The following is a 16,781-nucleotide window of genomic DNA, read 5'->3' on the forward strand; positions in this document are numbered from 1 at the left end:
TTCAGATTGTATCTGGAGTGCTGTGTCATCTCTGTCTGACTACCTAATCATCTAACCCGTCCTCTCTGTTTCCTGGTTTCTCCTTCCACCTGTTTCGCGCTGCCTCTAAAGTGAATAAGTGAAGAGGCAGGCAGGCTTCCAAAACCGAAACTAAGTGGAGAGCTGGAAATTACCTGGAGAAGTCTTGTGCTGAATGCTGTCAATAGAATGACAGCCACAGGCAGTTTTAGGGTCATGCCGGAGCACACTGAAGCATTCTGTGGTATTAATTTGGCAGCAATTTTGTTACAAAGACTACAAAGTTTACATCAATATATACGTATCATAATAATGATTGGTTATGAAAACATGAACCATCAATCTGTAGATGAATTACTGTCTTTAAGGGCTCCAGTGTAGCTTTACTGTAAGTCTGGTCTGTGTCTCTTTCTAACTTGTCTGCTCCTGGCTCTCCACCTGTCTGTCTCTTTGTGTAGTAAATGAAGGTGGTGTGAGACAGGCGTCTAACTCCTGCCCTGACCCAGGAGAGCCAGAGAATGGAAAACGCCATGGCAATGATTTCAGGTAATATGTACACATACACATACAAGAAACACACACAGACTTTCAATGACACATCTGAATTCAGTCCCACTGACTCCTTCCCTTACCTCTGTGTGTGATTATGTGTGTCTGTGTGTAGCATTGGCAGTGTGGTGCAGTTCAGTTGCGGAGAAGACTATGTTCTTCAGGGCAGTAAAACCATCAGCTGCCAGAGAGTGGCTGAGGTCTTCGCTGCCTGGAGTGACCACAGACCTGTCTGTAAAGGTAGGAAATGGCTCTCAACACGCATCTGCACAAGAATACAAATTACTGACATCACAGTGACAGACATATGGAGGACAAAGCAGTAATCACACATGTGAAGGTTAGAGAACACTCAAACACAATTCACAATTGTTCACTGCCTCAAAATGTTGCTGGTGTGTAGCCTTGGCCTCTCCTCAGCATGGGTTTGTGTTGATCAGTGCTGAGTTTATCATGGAGAAAATCCCAATTCAGTTTCAAGCCCTGGCTATAAAATTATGAAACAAAAGCACTCCATAATCCAATGTTTGCAGTAGCGCCTCACCAACATGCTGCGATTGTATGCTTTCATCAGGGGAGTTATGATAGTGATTGTTCAGGGCCTAAAATTACACCCTCTATCATAAATACAATATAGTGTAAACAAGCACCAGGTCCGATCATTATTGCTCAATATGCTAAACAAATTGAAACTTCTGTATTCTGATCATACATACAGCGCAGTGACAAAAATGACTACAGATCAGAATGTTTTATCCTCGGCACAGGTGGGCGGTTTTCATCATTTCTCTAAGTGTTCTGATAATTAACACGTTTCAGACATTCATTTTTCAGCTTCCCTTACAGGTTCCGGTTTCCCATCTGCCGCCGATTTAGTCTCAGACTTGCAACACACACACACACACACACACATGCACACATGTGCATGCAGAGAGAGAGAGAGAGAGAGAGGGCGTCTGTCATGTTAAATGCCAAAGTAATTTGTCATGTCTCCCTTCACTAGGCTTCAGACTGTGGCTGGAGACACATACTTTAACATAAAAACCAATATTCACCGGGTATGGGTCTAAGCGTGTACATGTGTGTTTGTGAGAAAGAACAAGAGTACTGTACTTTAACACCCACAGTAACTAATAATCACTGAGATATAGGGAAAAGTAGGGGCAGGGAGAGTGGGGGCAGGGGAACAGAAGAAGGGAGGAGGCAAGAGAAAGCAGAGAAAAAATGTCACACCTACTCTTTCTGCCTAAATGGTGGAATCTGTGATAGTAAACTCACTAGATCCATCACAGTATATTAGCATATGAACACCAGCTAAAAAAGTTACTGAGTTATGTAACCCTGGTGGTTTTCAACTATAACTCATAGATAGAAATGTTAAATTTGCAACTTTTAGTGTCACTGTCGAGGGAATCTTACTAAAACACTGCATCTAGCCAGACCTGGACGATGATTTTATGATGTGGTATATTCTTTCTACTGGCTCTTTTCCACTGGGAGGTCAAAGTGCAAGGTCAGCTGCAGTGTGGCACCCTGGGAGTCTGCAGGGATTCATTACCTGAGCAGGGCAGATGCTAGTCAGCCGCGGGTCCTGCGCTATTGCCCTCTGGATAAAGGACACAGACTAACCACAACCAGTTCGGCTGCCACCTCAGGCTACTCGTGTGAACCAGACACCCAAGGGGACTGACCTTCATTAAGCTTTTTGTTAGCATGACAGAACACATCCTTCTAAGCAGATGGGATATAACCTGGCCAGTACTGTTAGTATATGACTGTCTCGTTTGGGCTCTGATTGGTCCCTGCCAATCAACCTTATTATCCTGCTCATTATCAGAGATATTATAGTGCTGATGCCCTTTGATTGGCTCTTTAAGATTGTAAATGGCTGTTAGGGATTCATCATCACTAAATACTTTATAATGAGCAATTAAATATAGCAACTGACATTAAGCCAATCAAGTCCTGCATTTACCTGCATGTGACAACGGGCTAAGCCTCCCCAAAGGGAGACTGCCAATGACATTAAAAGTCACTGATGTTGTCCCCTGAAGTAGTGAATTGTTTGAATGAATGACCGCAATCACTGGGAAACAGAGCCATCAGACTGCAGTCAGCAGGGATCTTTGAAGGAAAAGTATGTGGGCAGGGAGAGAAACTTTCTCAACGCTAATGTAGCTGCTGAGTAGCAGGTGTGCATTGTTAAACACAGCCGCTGGTATTCCCAGCACGGACTATTGTTCACTGAGCAACTTTTTGACAAAGCTATGACAAAGTGCACCATCCTGCTTCATGGTTGTTGCTAAGTAACTAGTGATTCTGTGTTAGTTGATCTTTGTTATTTTAAGCATCTCACAATGGAGGGCACTGTTACTCCAGCACACTCCCCTAATACAAGCTGCACAAACTCGGTTATGTTGTCCTACACTAGAAGGCAAACAGAAGGAACTAATCGTTATTATTTATGACATGATCTCTGACAAATCTACCTCCAAACATGAATGCTATTAAATTATCCACAACTGATGCTTGTTTAAATAGTAATATTGTTGGGATTGAAATCTGTGTTTTCCTCTTACTACTCTATCATTGCTGTGCAGTATACCGCTGTCCTATTTTGGTAAAGTAGAAATACATCCATCTCCAAAACTCCTGTAAATCCCTGAATAAACACACTGAGGTTGCTTGAAGGACAAAATATATGTAACACTGGAATCATATCTTTTTGACACGAAATGCTGAGGCTTTATTTGAGCTATATGCCAGGATCACTCAAAACAAAGAATAGAAAACCCACAGCAGTATGTACTAACTGTAAACATTGCAAATATGAAATAGGGTATTTTGGTGGCAGTGGCTTAGCTAAAAAGCACAGAGAAGAGTATAGAGACAACTCCTCTATTTTTAAACCTATGCCCCTTAGGGGCAAAAATAAATAAACAAAAATGCCCTAGAGGCAAGAGAGAAAGACTTTTCTAAGGCTAATAGACTGTGAGTAGAATAAACTTTGCTATTGTCTAGAAATATCTATTTTATTTTCTACCTTCTTGGCTGGACTCACTCTTTTACCAGTCAGCAATCTGGATATAATACTGACATCATGTAGACATGTCCAACCAAGAAGTGTAGGGATTTTCTGGGCATCTGACACATCTGGCTCCTTTACACAGTGTGACCAATTCATTTCTGCAATTTTAGTGAAAAGAGCATCAAGCTCAAGCTTGGCAAACACAGCACAATCTGGAAGAGGAGCTACAGCAGGATTACATTGTTAGTAGGATAATATAGTGTCAATGGGTGCAGAGATGGTGGGCTTCAGTAATGGCCAGTCATATCAGTTCATCTCTTCCTCTGTGTAAGCAGCACGTTGTGGCCTCTCAGAGAGAACCTGCCTGCCATTCAATATTTTAAAGTTAGTTTTCCAGACACTGAAGTTTTTTGAGAGAGGTATCTGTCCAGTTAGGCTACAACTGCAGTAAGAGTGCTTTTACTGTAATCACCATGGCGGTGATTCGCTCATTAGCACAAGGCTGGAGTCCATAAGTTCTTAAGTTGTTGAGGCCCCAAAATCCAAAATGTTTTTACTGGAATACAGTTTATCTTTATGGATTATACTGATACAGAATCAGCTAGAACATGTCGACATGTGGTGTTTTTTATCTGGAGTCACATGTGACGAATTGTTAATATGTCATATTTACAACAGGAGTTCTATTTAACGTAACAGTTTCCCGGGACAGCACAGGCAGCTTTAGTTTATTTTAAAATGATAATATAAATATATCTTAAAGTTTTGTCACCACTACAGAAACCCTAGGTAACTGTCAAAGTATGAATATGTTGTCTGACATTGACTGCTGTTGGTTATTGGTTTGATTAATGGTTTAGTAATGTGTGTATTAGTTACTGATCATATTCAGTTTCTAATAAGGCTGTCACAATACCAGAATTTAAAACTTCAATGCAGTATTCATATTACAAAATGATACTTGATAGCATGTTCAATAGCACAGCAAAAAAGTAAAGAGGCACACAAAATAGGATTTTTTAAAAATGTATTTATTGATTTTTTTTTTTTAATTAACAACATGCACACAGTGCTGACACAGAACAAGTCACTGATATATAACCAAACACACACACACACACACACACACACACACACACACATGATCAGCAGACCACATGGGAGGAGAAGAGCGAGATGGAGATTGTCCACTAGTTAGTCAATCATGGATGGCATTCTGATTCTAGATCTGTTCTTTTAAAAGATTTTAGTACTTTAGATACCATTGAATATATAATTAATGGAGATTGTATCTTTTTAAACACACAGTGTCAAAAATCAATCAAGAATCATAGCATCAATACTTTAGGCAATCCTAGTTGCCACCAGTTGACAGTAAATAATTGACCCTTATGTGTGTTCTTTACTACGTGTTATGTTCATCTTTGTGGTGCAAAGTTTGTTACAATCTAAGATAGATGACAACCATCAATGCGGCGTATGTAGTTCAAACTCCCAGTGCTGTTATGCTTTGTATCTCACTCACGTGGATCACTCAAAAGGAAGTGAAAGGAATCTTGTCCAATTGAATTAGTTAACTGGAACTAACTGTTGTAGAAAGTACAAAAATCATTTTATAGAATTATTGTCAGTCAACTCTATTTCTGTTTACTAAAGGGCATTCTCATTGTATAAACACGGTACTTGCGGCTTACCACTTCCACTGTGTAGAAAGCAGAGGGGGTTGAGTACCTATGTTGATAGAAAATATAATTAATGTACCCACAATGTTTGTAGAGGAGGTCTGAGCTGGTGAAAATACAATTCCATTCCAAAATATGTAGGCCAACAAAAGAATTGTGCTGTATCTGCATAAACACAACCTGATCTACGCCACCCTATCCACCTTGGCACAAATGGGTTTATTTTAAGCCACACAATTACCAAACAGACCAAACAAGGCTGTTTGCAGCTTCACTTTGGCTTTGCAGAGTCATGAAAATAGAATTTCAGAATGAGGTATGCTATACAAGAGAGCAGAGCAGCCATGATTGTTTTGCTTTACAAATTTGATTAAGCGAGAAAACATTGTGTTTCTTATTTAGCCTGCTTTGTTTCATTCTGTTAAACAAAAATGGAATGAGGGAAAGGCTGTGTCTAGATGAACACAGCTCAAATTTGACCTTTACATCCAGACCAGCCAATAGCTAAAGTGGAAACTCATGAATAACATTGAGAGAGAGGCAATCTGTCAGGAAGCATCAAGCCAGCTGACTTATTAAAGGGTCACTTCTGTCAAAACACTTAAATACAGCTAAATGTGTCTTTATGAACATTAGAGAGAAAATAAAGAGAATTTATCTTGAAAATCTGCCCTTTATATCACAACAGTGACCCAATAGAAAGGGACAGCTAAATATAAAAAAAAAAAAGAGAGAGAGAGAGTGACACTGAGTAGTAATCATTTTATTAGATATAATCAAACAATAACAAAACTAAATAATCAACCACAAAACAGCAACAATCAAACCGCAACGTCCTTCTGTCCACTCCTACAACACTTTATGAGAGAGAGACAGAGAGAGAGAGTCCATGTGGCACCTTGATTAATGGACAGATGGCAAGGCCACTGAGCCAACTCTCTCTCTCTCTCTCTCTCTCTCTCTCTCTCTCTCTCTCTCTGTGTGAACTCCAGGGGAGTTCAGTTGATCTGACTGAATATACTGACTCAACGAAAGGTAACCCAATACACACAGACACACACATGCACATATGTTGTCTTCACACAGGAAACAAAAAGAAAAACGGAAAAACACTCTGTGTATACGACCATAACAACTGCACTAAATGTCTCTGTAGGTGTGTGTGTGTGTGTACCCATTAAAGCTCTAACTGGAGCGAGGGCTATTGGAACGCTGTGTTCCAGCTTAATGATGTCATCAATCATTCTCTGTGTCCATTGGTCAATCTATCTGCTCCTCTAGGCAGCCTGTTAAAACAGCCAGTACAGCTTTCCCGCAGAAGCTGCTGATCTCTGATCTGACTCAACATCGTTATCTAACGTTCGACATCAAACACGTGAACTTCATAAAAAGTTTGCTGACGCGTGTTTGACTCGTGTACGTTTTCTGACATTGTAATATTCATCCAAACTTGACTGTCAAACACATTTCAGACAAGGTGTGTCTGTAATTAAAATTGAACACGATAACCTGACAAGTAATATTTGTATCCTTGTTATGAACACAAAAATAGAAGACATCCCCTAACCCTTCCTGTCAAAAATGATGTTATGAGGTTTTCATTTTGGCTTACTTGTGTAGTTGGTTACACTTCCTCCTTGTCAAAGTTACTTTAATGAGAAATTTCCTATTACGGAGATGTTCCTTTAATAATTAATATACTTTAATCAAGTTCCTCTTGATGAAGAAATTACTGTCGTAAGGAAGTTAACCATTTTTAAAAATCATCTTGTATGTAGCTCGAAGGCATTTCGTGGTGGACTGGTGGATTTTGTACAATGTCACCAACGCACACAATTTCTGAGTTTATAAGCTCAGAAAATACTTCAGTGTTTTCTTTGATAGCTGGAATGTCCCACAGGATAATGTTTACTTCATAGAGGGCAGTAGCTAAACCATTGTGAAAAATGTGTTGATAAAATTTGCAATAACTATAAAGTTTTCATAACATCCAAAAGCAGTTCACAGACCAGCACAGGAGCCAACAATTTATTTGTACCAAGAGGACGTTGCTGGTCCAGTAGCATGGCATTTCCAAACTGCCCATGAATAGTGTACTTTTGAAAACTCATCCGTATGATGCGATTTTATTTTCTATTTGATTTACCTCCCCCCCAATTCTCTTTATGCTCTCTGGTTGGGGTGCAGGGTCAGGCATGTAATCTGGAACAGGTAGGGGTTAAGTGTCCTTGGTATGCCTCAGCAGGTATTGCTGTGTGGATGATTGAACCTGAGCCCTCCGCTGGGGGGACGACTCACTAACCGCAAAGGCCATCCTGCTGAGAAAGCTGCAGAGTTATAGACCTTGAGTCAGACTGAGGGAAACACTTATGAGTTTCTGCCATGCTAGAATGGAGAACCAAGTCAAAACATTGCGATAAAATGTGATAAAATTCACACTAGAAAAAAAAACATTTCTCCCAGCAACCTTCCCAGTGCTTATGGGGTGCATCAGTTATGCTCTGAAGCCATAAAACAAAACTTTGGAGAACAGTGAGCAAGGGCATTGGCGCTACAGTAGAGGCTTTGGCAATGTGATGCTCGCCTGAAACATCCTTTAATTTTGGTCCGCATCCCGCCGGCTGTGAGAGTGCATGTTTGTGTGTGTTAGAGTAAGAGAGTGAAAGTGAGAATCCCGGGGGAATCCAGTTGATCTGAATATATAAACTCAAAAGAGGATGTGTTGTCACACATGCACACACACACTCACATATGCTCACTGCGGTTCCTGTCGAAAGCATTCAGTTAATCTCGCTTGTGATTCCAACAATATGCTTTTAGTACCACATAGACCTCATCAAAATTTTTAATTTGGTCTAGAATTCATTATCGCTTCAATGATAGTGTGGCCCTTTTGGCTTCAAGCCCTCTATACTGTGTGCCAGTATAATAATGATGAGAGGGAGAAAAAGAGATAGAGACAGAGAGCCTGTCAAAGAGAGTGAGACATCCATTATGAAAATAAAAGTAAAGTCAAATAAAAGTACTGCATACTAAATCTTACTTAAAGCTGCACTATGTTTATATTACTAGCAGTGGATCAAATGACCAAGTGTACTGTAGAAGGTGTCACTCTTAAGTACACAGCTGTGCACCTCCAAAGAAAGTTTTAGCTCATTGTTTTGTTTTTCCAGCCTGTAAACTTTCATCAAGCTCATTTTGCGCTGCAGTGTACATATATTTTTAGTGGAAAAAAGATCTACAGTAGGCCCATGTTACATACACTACCTGCCACCGGTAATACTTAAGATGCATTGTGGCATTTTATTGCTGCTGCACAGTGAGTAAAATAGCTACTGTAAGTAGCACATATAAAGAAAATAAAAATAGCAAGTACCTCAAAATTGTACTTAATTGCAGTATTTGAGCAAATACACCATAGTTACAATGCACATCTGATGAGTGAAAGATACAGACGACACAGGCAGAAAGGAATGAGACAGACTCTAAATCGCAAAAGATAAAGTGTAATGGAAATCATGAACTACATACAATGGTTAATAGATGGACCAAGATAGTGTAAGAAAAGTAAAAAAAGAGGTAAGACAGAAAGAGAGACAACCATATGCGAACCAAGAGACGGATAGAGTTTAACATAAATTATGAGATGTTAGCTCCTCTGGTAATTCTGGTGATAACTCTCTCCTCTATCGCTATAGCAACACCGTGCCCATTCTGCTGTTGGCACGATGATGGGCCGGCCATTCGTTTAGGCCACGCTGATTGAGCTGTCAACGCACACACATACACACACTCTCTGAGACATGCAGGTAAATCATGTCTCACGTGAACCACACACACATTACACCTCTATGTATCTATCAATTTATAAATTGCAGTGAGCTGTACACAAGAGAAGGTCAACTGAAGATGCATTGAGAATTAGAGAAACAAACATCAACTGGGTTCAGTCAGGGGGAACTCAGGCAGCCATCCAGAAGACAGAGACACAGGGAAACACAGACACACAGACAGTGAGACAGACAGGGGAGATATAGGTCTCTAAGGGATCTTGCACTTGTTCTGACACTCTTACAGCACCTCATGGACACACCCCATTACACACTCAAAGAAATACACACTCAAACAGACTGTGGTATGATTCTTTTACTTGTCCCCTGCCTGTATTCTAAGTCACAATAGCAGCCAGGAGTGTGTTTGTGTGAGTACATGAAAATATGAATTGTGTATGCATGGTGACAAAGCACGAGTTATGTTTGGAGTCATGTCCTTGTGAATGTATTTTCACACACAGGTCTGCTGTCACGTTGTTAATTGTGTGTGCGTGCAACATACATGTGAACTGTGACTGTTCGGTTGTGTGTGTGTGTGTGTGTGTGTGTGTGTGTGTGTGTGTGTGCGCCTGCCTGCCTGCGCGGATGTTAACTGTACGTGTTCCTGCGGCCTGCCGCTGAACAAACTAATTAAGGAACAAACACTGCTTCAAACCAACCAGAAAATTACCTCCCAACTCTAACAGGACGACCCAAGGACAGACAAGCAGGTTCTCTATCACATCCAGTCAGAGCACACAGCCTAATAAAGGCTTGGTTGGTTTATCGAACAACTAGCATGTGTCATTTTTAACACCCCACTGACTGTAGCTTCAGAGTTACTGTCTGTGAGTTTCTGTGACTTCCCAGTACAACTGTTGACATATAGTAGTATCCTTCTATGGATTCACAAAGAGAATCCTCTCAACCCACATAGCTGTGCACTTATAACACTGGTCAATCAAATCCAGCTTACCTGCTCCAAAGATAAAAGCCATTGTAAAGCTGAAACAATGTATAATGTATTATGTTTTGTGTCTGTTCTACTTTTTTTAAAAGATGGAATGTAATTATTACCTAGCTAGTAGTTGGAAGTTGTTGACTTTCAATAGATTCTGAGAGTAAATTGCTGGTGAGTGTGTCTATCAGTCAATAGGAGCTAATCCTGTGGTATTTCACAGCCAATAGCTTCCAATTAAGTACTGCTATCGAGGGAGATGTCGCTGACAGTATCAATAACATCTTTCTGACCTTCTGCTCCTTTTTCTGTTCTTGTCTGCACATGACTTCTCTTCTCTTCTCTTCTCTTCTCTTCTCTTCTCTTCTCTTCTCTTAGCATTGTATTAGTGTCACTTTTAATTGTTTTTACAACACTGATTCACAAGTACTCGTCCTGCATAATAACAATGGCATTGTTCTGTATTTTGTGGGTTTTACTGAGAATCTCTGGCTAAGCATCACCTAATTGTTTAATTCTAAACGTCATTGTCTCTCTGTTGTTGTGCAACAATTGCAGTTGCTATTACCACTGATAATTCTACAGTCGCTACTAATAACAACATTGTTTTTGTTTCCTCTTCACAGTGAAGACATGTGGCAGCAATCTTCAGGGGCCGTCAGGAACTTTTACGTCTCCTAACTTCCCAATTCAATATGAGAGCAACGCGCAGTGTGTGTGGATAATTACTGCTTCAAATCCCAATAAGGTAAACCTCCCCCTCACTCTCTTGGTCTCTTTATCTCTCTGTCTGTTTCTGTCAGACTCTTGAATTGAAATTGCTGTTGTTAATTAACACACATTGCTCTTAATCATTCTGAAACTTAGTGGAATATGACTATTTGATCTGTTTATTGCTCCAGATTACAGCCTTATGTCAAGATAGACCAATCATTAACAGTCAAATCGTGACTTTGATTGTAAAGTAAAGCTCTTAAAGTAGGCCACATTGGCTTGTGCATACCTCTGCTTTGGTGCATAGTGCTTTATATACTCCACAGCCTATGTGCATTTAATATTTGGATTATGCACAGGGTTGAGATTTTTGCATGTAGGCTGTAATCTCATTACTCCCCACAAGCATACCCAAACTAAACACAGAAGTTTGGGGGGGGTGACGATAACTCTGTCCAAAAGAAGAACTTAAAGCCTACAGGTGAATCATTGGGTGGAAGTGCGGCTTATAAAATGTTAAATAAGCTAGCACAGCATTGGCAGGGGCAGGAGTGGGAAGTGCATTTCATGCATTAGTCTGTCTTATTGTAAAAGGTATGTCAGATATACAGTATGCTGCAGTGAGACGGTATCCCAGGATCCCATATGTGAGTATAGCTTAAGTTGTCTCTCTGCATTAGCTCGCAGGCCTTCCTCCATTTGAATTTTATGCATTCAATGTGATTTTTAATTGATATAACAGCGGTTCTCACAGGCATTTACAAAGTTCATTTAGCTGCATTTTTACGTAATTGAAATGTCTTGATAATAATTCATGTCAGAGGCCCTGTAAATTATATGCTATTCAGAGCATATCAGTGTCTAATTTTATGTGATTGGTTAATCCTACTAAGGTGCAGACGATAGGCTGGAGGTTAGACGGATAGCTGCGATTGGTCGCTTTACGTCCCAAGGGAAATCTGATTGGTATTCAGGAGACACCTCCTTATTCCACTCAGGGTCACTGTGGTGACCGCTCTGTCGTCAGTGGCAACACCTGCGTCAGCACCATAGGGATGCGCATACACACAGACACACTTTTACATATATGTGTGTTCAAATACACTCCGCTGATTTAACACCTATGAAAATACACGCAGACAGAGACACACACACATATATTTTGTTGCTTTGCACTTGCTCAAAACCTTTGTCCCCCCTCTCCTCTACTCTCACACACAACTCTCTGTCAGTGCCCAAGGCCTGTGGTTTATGGCCTAGAGCAATACATTCTCTGTTGAAGGCTACAATGTGTATGTGACTGTTGAAGGCTATAGTACTAATGCCTTTCGATCTGTACCCTACAGGGTGCATACATGGCTATGTGTTAGTGTGTTGAAAATGAATGTTTATGTATTATGTATGATTATGGACATTGCCAACATTTAAAAACCACATCAACTGAGGCTATCAGTTTTATAGTCCTGTATCTTTACCTTATTATATACTTTAATGTTCCATATTTTTTCATGTCCATGTCATGCACTATACTGAATCACATATGTCATGTGCCGCACTGAATCATAGACGTGTCATGTACCACATTGTCCTGTACAGTATTTCTTGTGGGACACTACATCAAACTGCAGGTCTTCCTGTGTCTGTAAATTTGTACCTGACCTGAGGAGGATGGACATCCATATAGAACAAACAAAGATGCATTGCCCTAGGGGCTAAGATGCGTATCACATAAACCACAGCATAACTGGTTCAAGTCCATTTGTCCTCCTTGCTCTCTCACCACATTTCCTCTCTACTACTAAATAATAATCCCATGAAAAGAACCACAGAGACCCAAACAGCTAACACCAAGCGCTGCCCTTAGTTGATATTATGATAACATACTGCACTTGTCTCTGTTACCTTATCCAATTATACACTAGTGTGGAAAACTGTAGATAAAAAGTCTTTAAAAAAAAAAAAAGTCTTAAACACTTATTAAGAGTAGTCTAGTTTTCTCTCTTGAAACTGTGGCAATTATTTTTTCAGTGGCAGAAGTGCACACGAGACAGTACAAAAGAATGACTAAATTCAGTGCATGGCATAAGTCGAAGAGAAACTAAATATCCTGAGATGAGAGTGACAGATCATTTAGTATAACTCCAAATCATCAGCCGTTTTCATTCATTTTTCATCTGTCTTGACAAGTTGTTGTATTCATGGGGGACACCTATGAAGAGGCGCATGGGGGAAAGCAAGTCACTATGCAAATCTAGCTCTTGCGCATGGATTAGCATCTTCGGTTCTGTCAGACTTGTCTTACTGCCATCAGATAAGTGTCATTTCTTTCCTGTGGCTTTTTGGCAGAATCTTAAGAAGGATGTTTAAAGTTGGGGAAGCCAAAAGCATTAATCAACCATTTTGAAGTATGTTTTTCAAAAATTCATTTAGAAATACATTAGTGACATGTTATGAGTTAAAGGGGCAACCCATGTTTTATTATTCTGAGAAGAACTAAACCAATATCAGTACACATTTAATAAATAGAGAAATGGATATCAAGGCTTAATCTATTGGAAAATAAATCACATTTATGGCCTCACCATATGTCACCATGTTGACTTTGTAATGATCAATTTCAAGGTTGCAGAAATACAGGGTTTGGTATACAGACACTGGTCAGCTTCCAGTCAAAGCTTTGCTCACATTTAGTGTTGACAACATTTCAGCATTCATGTTGGTTCATAAACTTTTATTCTGTCATGCTTAAAGTGATTAGTGGGCAATAGGAAATTGTCAGATTCCAAGACACTAGTGGAGTCACAGGTAATTTACTAGTTCAAAAGGAGGCTTATGTTGGGCAGGTGGCGGAGGCAAACAAACAGTGGGGAATTGGCAGGTAAACATCGGGTAACAGGCAAGTACAGAACGGGAGCACTGATGATCTGGCGAACTGCAGTAAAAACCTGTCCTCAATTAGGAGGCTGACGAGGGACTGAGAGGCAGCTTAGAGTGAGTGGGCAGTTGATCTCCTGAGGAGAGAACGCAACAAGACACACACACTGAGACCAAGGAAATAGAGAGTGTGAGGCTGAGGAGGGAGAAGTTGGCGATGGTGCAAGCACCACAACACATTTAGATTAAGGGAATAGTCCCAATAGAGCCTCCTTCTCCCACTGGCAGAACATCTTTTTTTTTTTTTTTTGTACCGCTTGTACACGTCTTTCCTTATTCCATCCTTTACTCCCTTTCTCTCATTCTTTCTGTCTCATCCTTCTTTTTTAGACTGCCCATCCCTCCTCCTTCCTCACTCCCAGAGGCTCTGTCCTCAGAATTACCCAGATTCTTCATTAAAGAGCTCAGCCTGAAACCATCAAATTACTATGGAGAAAAGGAGGATACAAGAAAGGGGAGAGGGAGGGCACTTGAGGGGAAAAATCTGTTTTTCTGTTTCACTCGTATCGCTCTCTCCATTGCACCCATTTTCACGCATATTCTAGATTTCTCACTATCTCCTTACACTTTGAAGGTAAGGAGACACAGGGTTTCTATAGCTCCCCCTCTCCTTCTCTTTTTCTGTCTTTCTCAGCCCTATTCCCTCTATCCCTCTCTGCCTCCTCTGTCTGCCCACCCTCCTGTTCCCTCTCTCAGGTTAAGTGTTAATGGGGTTCTATAGCTCTCTGATGTTATTGCTTCATTTAGTTTTGGCAGAATGAGCCTTTAGAGCCAATTCATTCTCTCCTGTTCTCATTTAACCTTGGGGGTGGCATGCTGGGATGGCCATTACTGGATTTCTTCTCTTCTCTTCTCTTCTCTTCTCTTCTCTTCTCTTCTCTTCTCTTCTCTTCTCTTCTCTTCTCTTCTCTTCTCTTCTCTTCATTTTCCCCATCATTTAGTTTATTCTTTTGCTGTTTCCATGTTTCCATCTGATGATATCAAGCCAATGCACTTTCTTCAAATCATCTGTTTATGATCCATTAGATAAAATGAAAGTTGTGGCAACTTCATGTCTTCTATTTCTTTAGTTCATTAATACAGCTGGATGCACAGTGAGCTCATGCAAATGATAGATCATGCTCTGGTATATGAATCGACAGCAATAAGTATGAACCGGCTTTGCGTCACTTCATGAGCATTTGCATGCACAGTGTGATGCATAATCCATGGATACAAGAAGACTACTGCAGTGCTGCCATGCCGCATATTTAGTCAACACCACTATGACAAACACAGAGGAGAAGTAACACGAGGGCACTCAGTTAGAAGGGAAAGTTGCTCTTTTGGGGTAGGCTTTCTTTGTGCTAATTTACAGTGCCCTGTAGGCCTACAGAAATCAGGCATGCACACTGAAGCCACGGGGCAGAAAGACAAAAAAAAATCACTGCACTGGCTTCTTTTGCTTGCTGTTAGTCAAATGGCCTGCTCCTGCATCGTCTTGACAACACGAACAGCGTAGCTCTTTTTTTAGGCTCGGATTCAGAAATGTTAAACATTTAGCAAAAAGCACTGTAATTCAAGTACATTTTTCAGTACAGTAGCTGCATACCAGCTGTAAAAGCCGTGCATAGCCTTTACCACAGGTTCCTTTTCAGAGTTGGTATCTAAAAAGGAGACACCTAATGGATTCAGCTCAGTGAAACCAAAGTAAAGGGAAAAACACTAAGTTGCAACATGCTCTGGCCATCAGTCTTCATCAGCTAAAGGCTGGCTCTTCTGGCAATGGCACAATTTATACAGTCTAGGCAGAAGCACATTCAAGGGGAGCGGATGGCAGAGGGTTTACTGTAATACTGTCACAGACAATCTATTATTGCCCGGCCCTGTCTGAGTCCCCTTACATCACTGACTCCAGGTGTTTCAGATACTTCTACAGTAACTGTATCTTCAAGGTATCCCTAGGTCTTATTATGGTATGGGTAGGGAGGAGCCTCCTACACCTCATTGTCTCCACGACAACCAAAGGAAGTGCTTTATCAAGCAGAAATCCAATTCTGTCGCCTCATTGGCTAGAAGCCATAGATGGATGGAAAGAAGGAATGCAGCAGCCAATTAGAAAGAGAGAGATGGCGACAGTGACAGCAAGAGAGAGAGAGGCTGGAGAGACCGAGGGAGAGAGAGAGAAAGAGGGAGATGGATGTTTTCATGAACACCAACCTATTAGAAGAGAGGAGAAATATGTAGAGTATTCAGTTTCATCTATCTCACATGCAAACACACACATACACAGTTCGCTGAAAGAGATACAGAACGCACCCATAAACACTAAATCACACACTGTCAGTAATGAGGTTCCAATCTAAGTTGACTTCAGTGCAGCATTCATAGACACACACATAGGCACACACATAGATACACATAGGCTCAGTGTAATGTAGTTATACTCTCGCTGTGTTTAATGCTGTGTGAACTGTGCTGATGTGGCATTAGGGTGTTCAGTAAAGGACGTAAACGCTGAGATAGATAGACAAGTTTGTCTGGTCTGTTTCCACCACAGCACCAAAGACAGCTGCACGCTCTCTCAAAGCCAACTAACTCAACCACAAACAGCCATTATTTCTAGTTAACATCCTCTGCCACTCACCCAGTAACTGTTCCACTTCCATTTCATTTATTCAGCAGATTCTTTTGAATGTTTTCATGTCTTTCCGGTCTTCACCCTGTTGTGTCAAGGCTCCTTTTTTTAAAATCATTTTGAAGTTCAAAGTTCATTTTCTGCTTTCAAAAAAAAATGTTGAGTCTCTTTTCAAACATGCAGATGAATGGCAGCTGTAATAGCACAGTGCTGTCACTGAATATGGATTTTTACTAATTCTTCAGTAAATGTAGGGTCGGTGCAAAACTTGCACTCATAAAACCTCGCTGACACAAAGAAGGTACAAATACAGAGGTAATTGTTTTGACATGTAACGGCAACTTTGCAGCCTGAGAAGATAAACTATATCAGAAGATAAACTCACCTGTGTAAATAATAAATAAATAAATAAATAAATACCTGTACAAACCAGCATTCTGTAGCTGTGCTTTATATAATCTGGTGCACA

At 40.5% G+C, this 16,781-nt stretch overlaps 1 protein-coding gene across 5 annotated transcripts in view; it reads left to right on the forward strand.

Moving 5' to 3' along the window:
• The window catches only part of csmd3b (CUB and Sushi multiple domains 3b), a 326,622-nt gene that overhangs the window by 213,932 nt on the left and 95,909 nt on the right, over positions 1-16,781 (forward strand). For all 5 annotated transcript variants that reach the window (XM_027286357.1, XM_019254824.2, XM_027286358.1 and 2 more), the window contains exons 8-10: positions 477-564; positions 683-807; positions 10,674-10,795. In XM_027286357.1, coding sequence (XP_027142158.1) covers positions 477-564; positions 683-807; positions 10,674-10,795 — 335 coding nt within the window. The remainder of the gene's footprint in view (positions 1-476; positions 565-682; positions 808-10,673; positions 10,796-16,781) is intronic.

Source organism: Larimichthys crocea, chromosome XIII, assembly GCF_000972845.2.
Source record: "Larimichthys crocea isolate SSNF chromosome XIII, L_crocea_2.0, whole genome shotgun sequence".
In the NCBI taxonomy this organism is placed as follows: Eukaryota; Metazoa; Chordata; class Actinopteri; family Sciaenidae; genus Larimichthys; species Larimichthys crocea.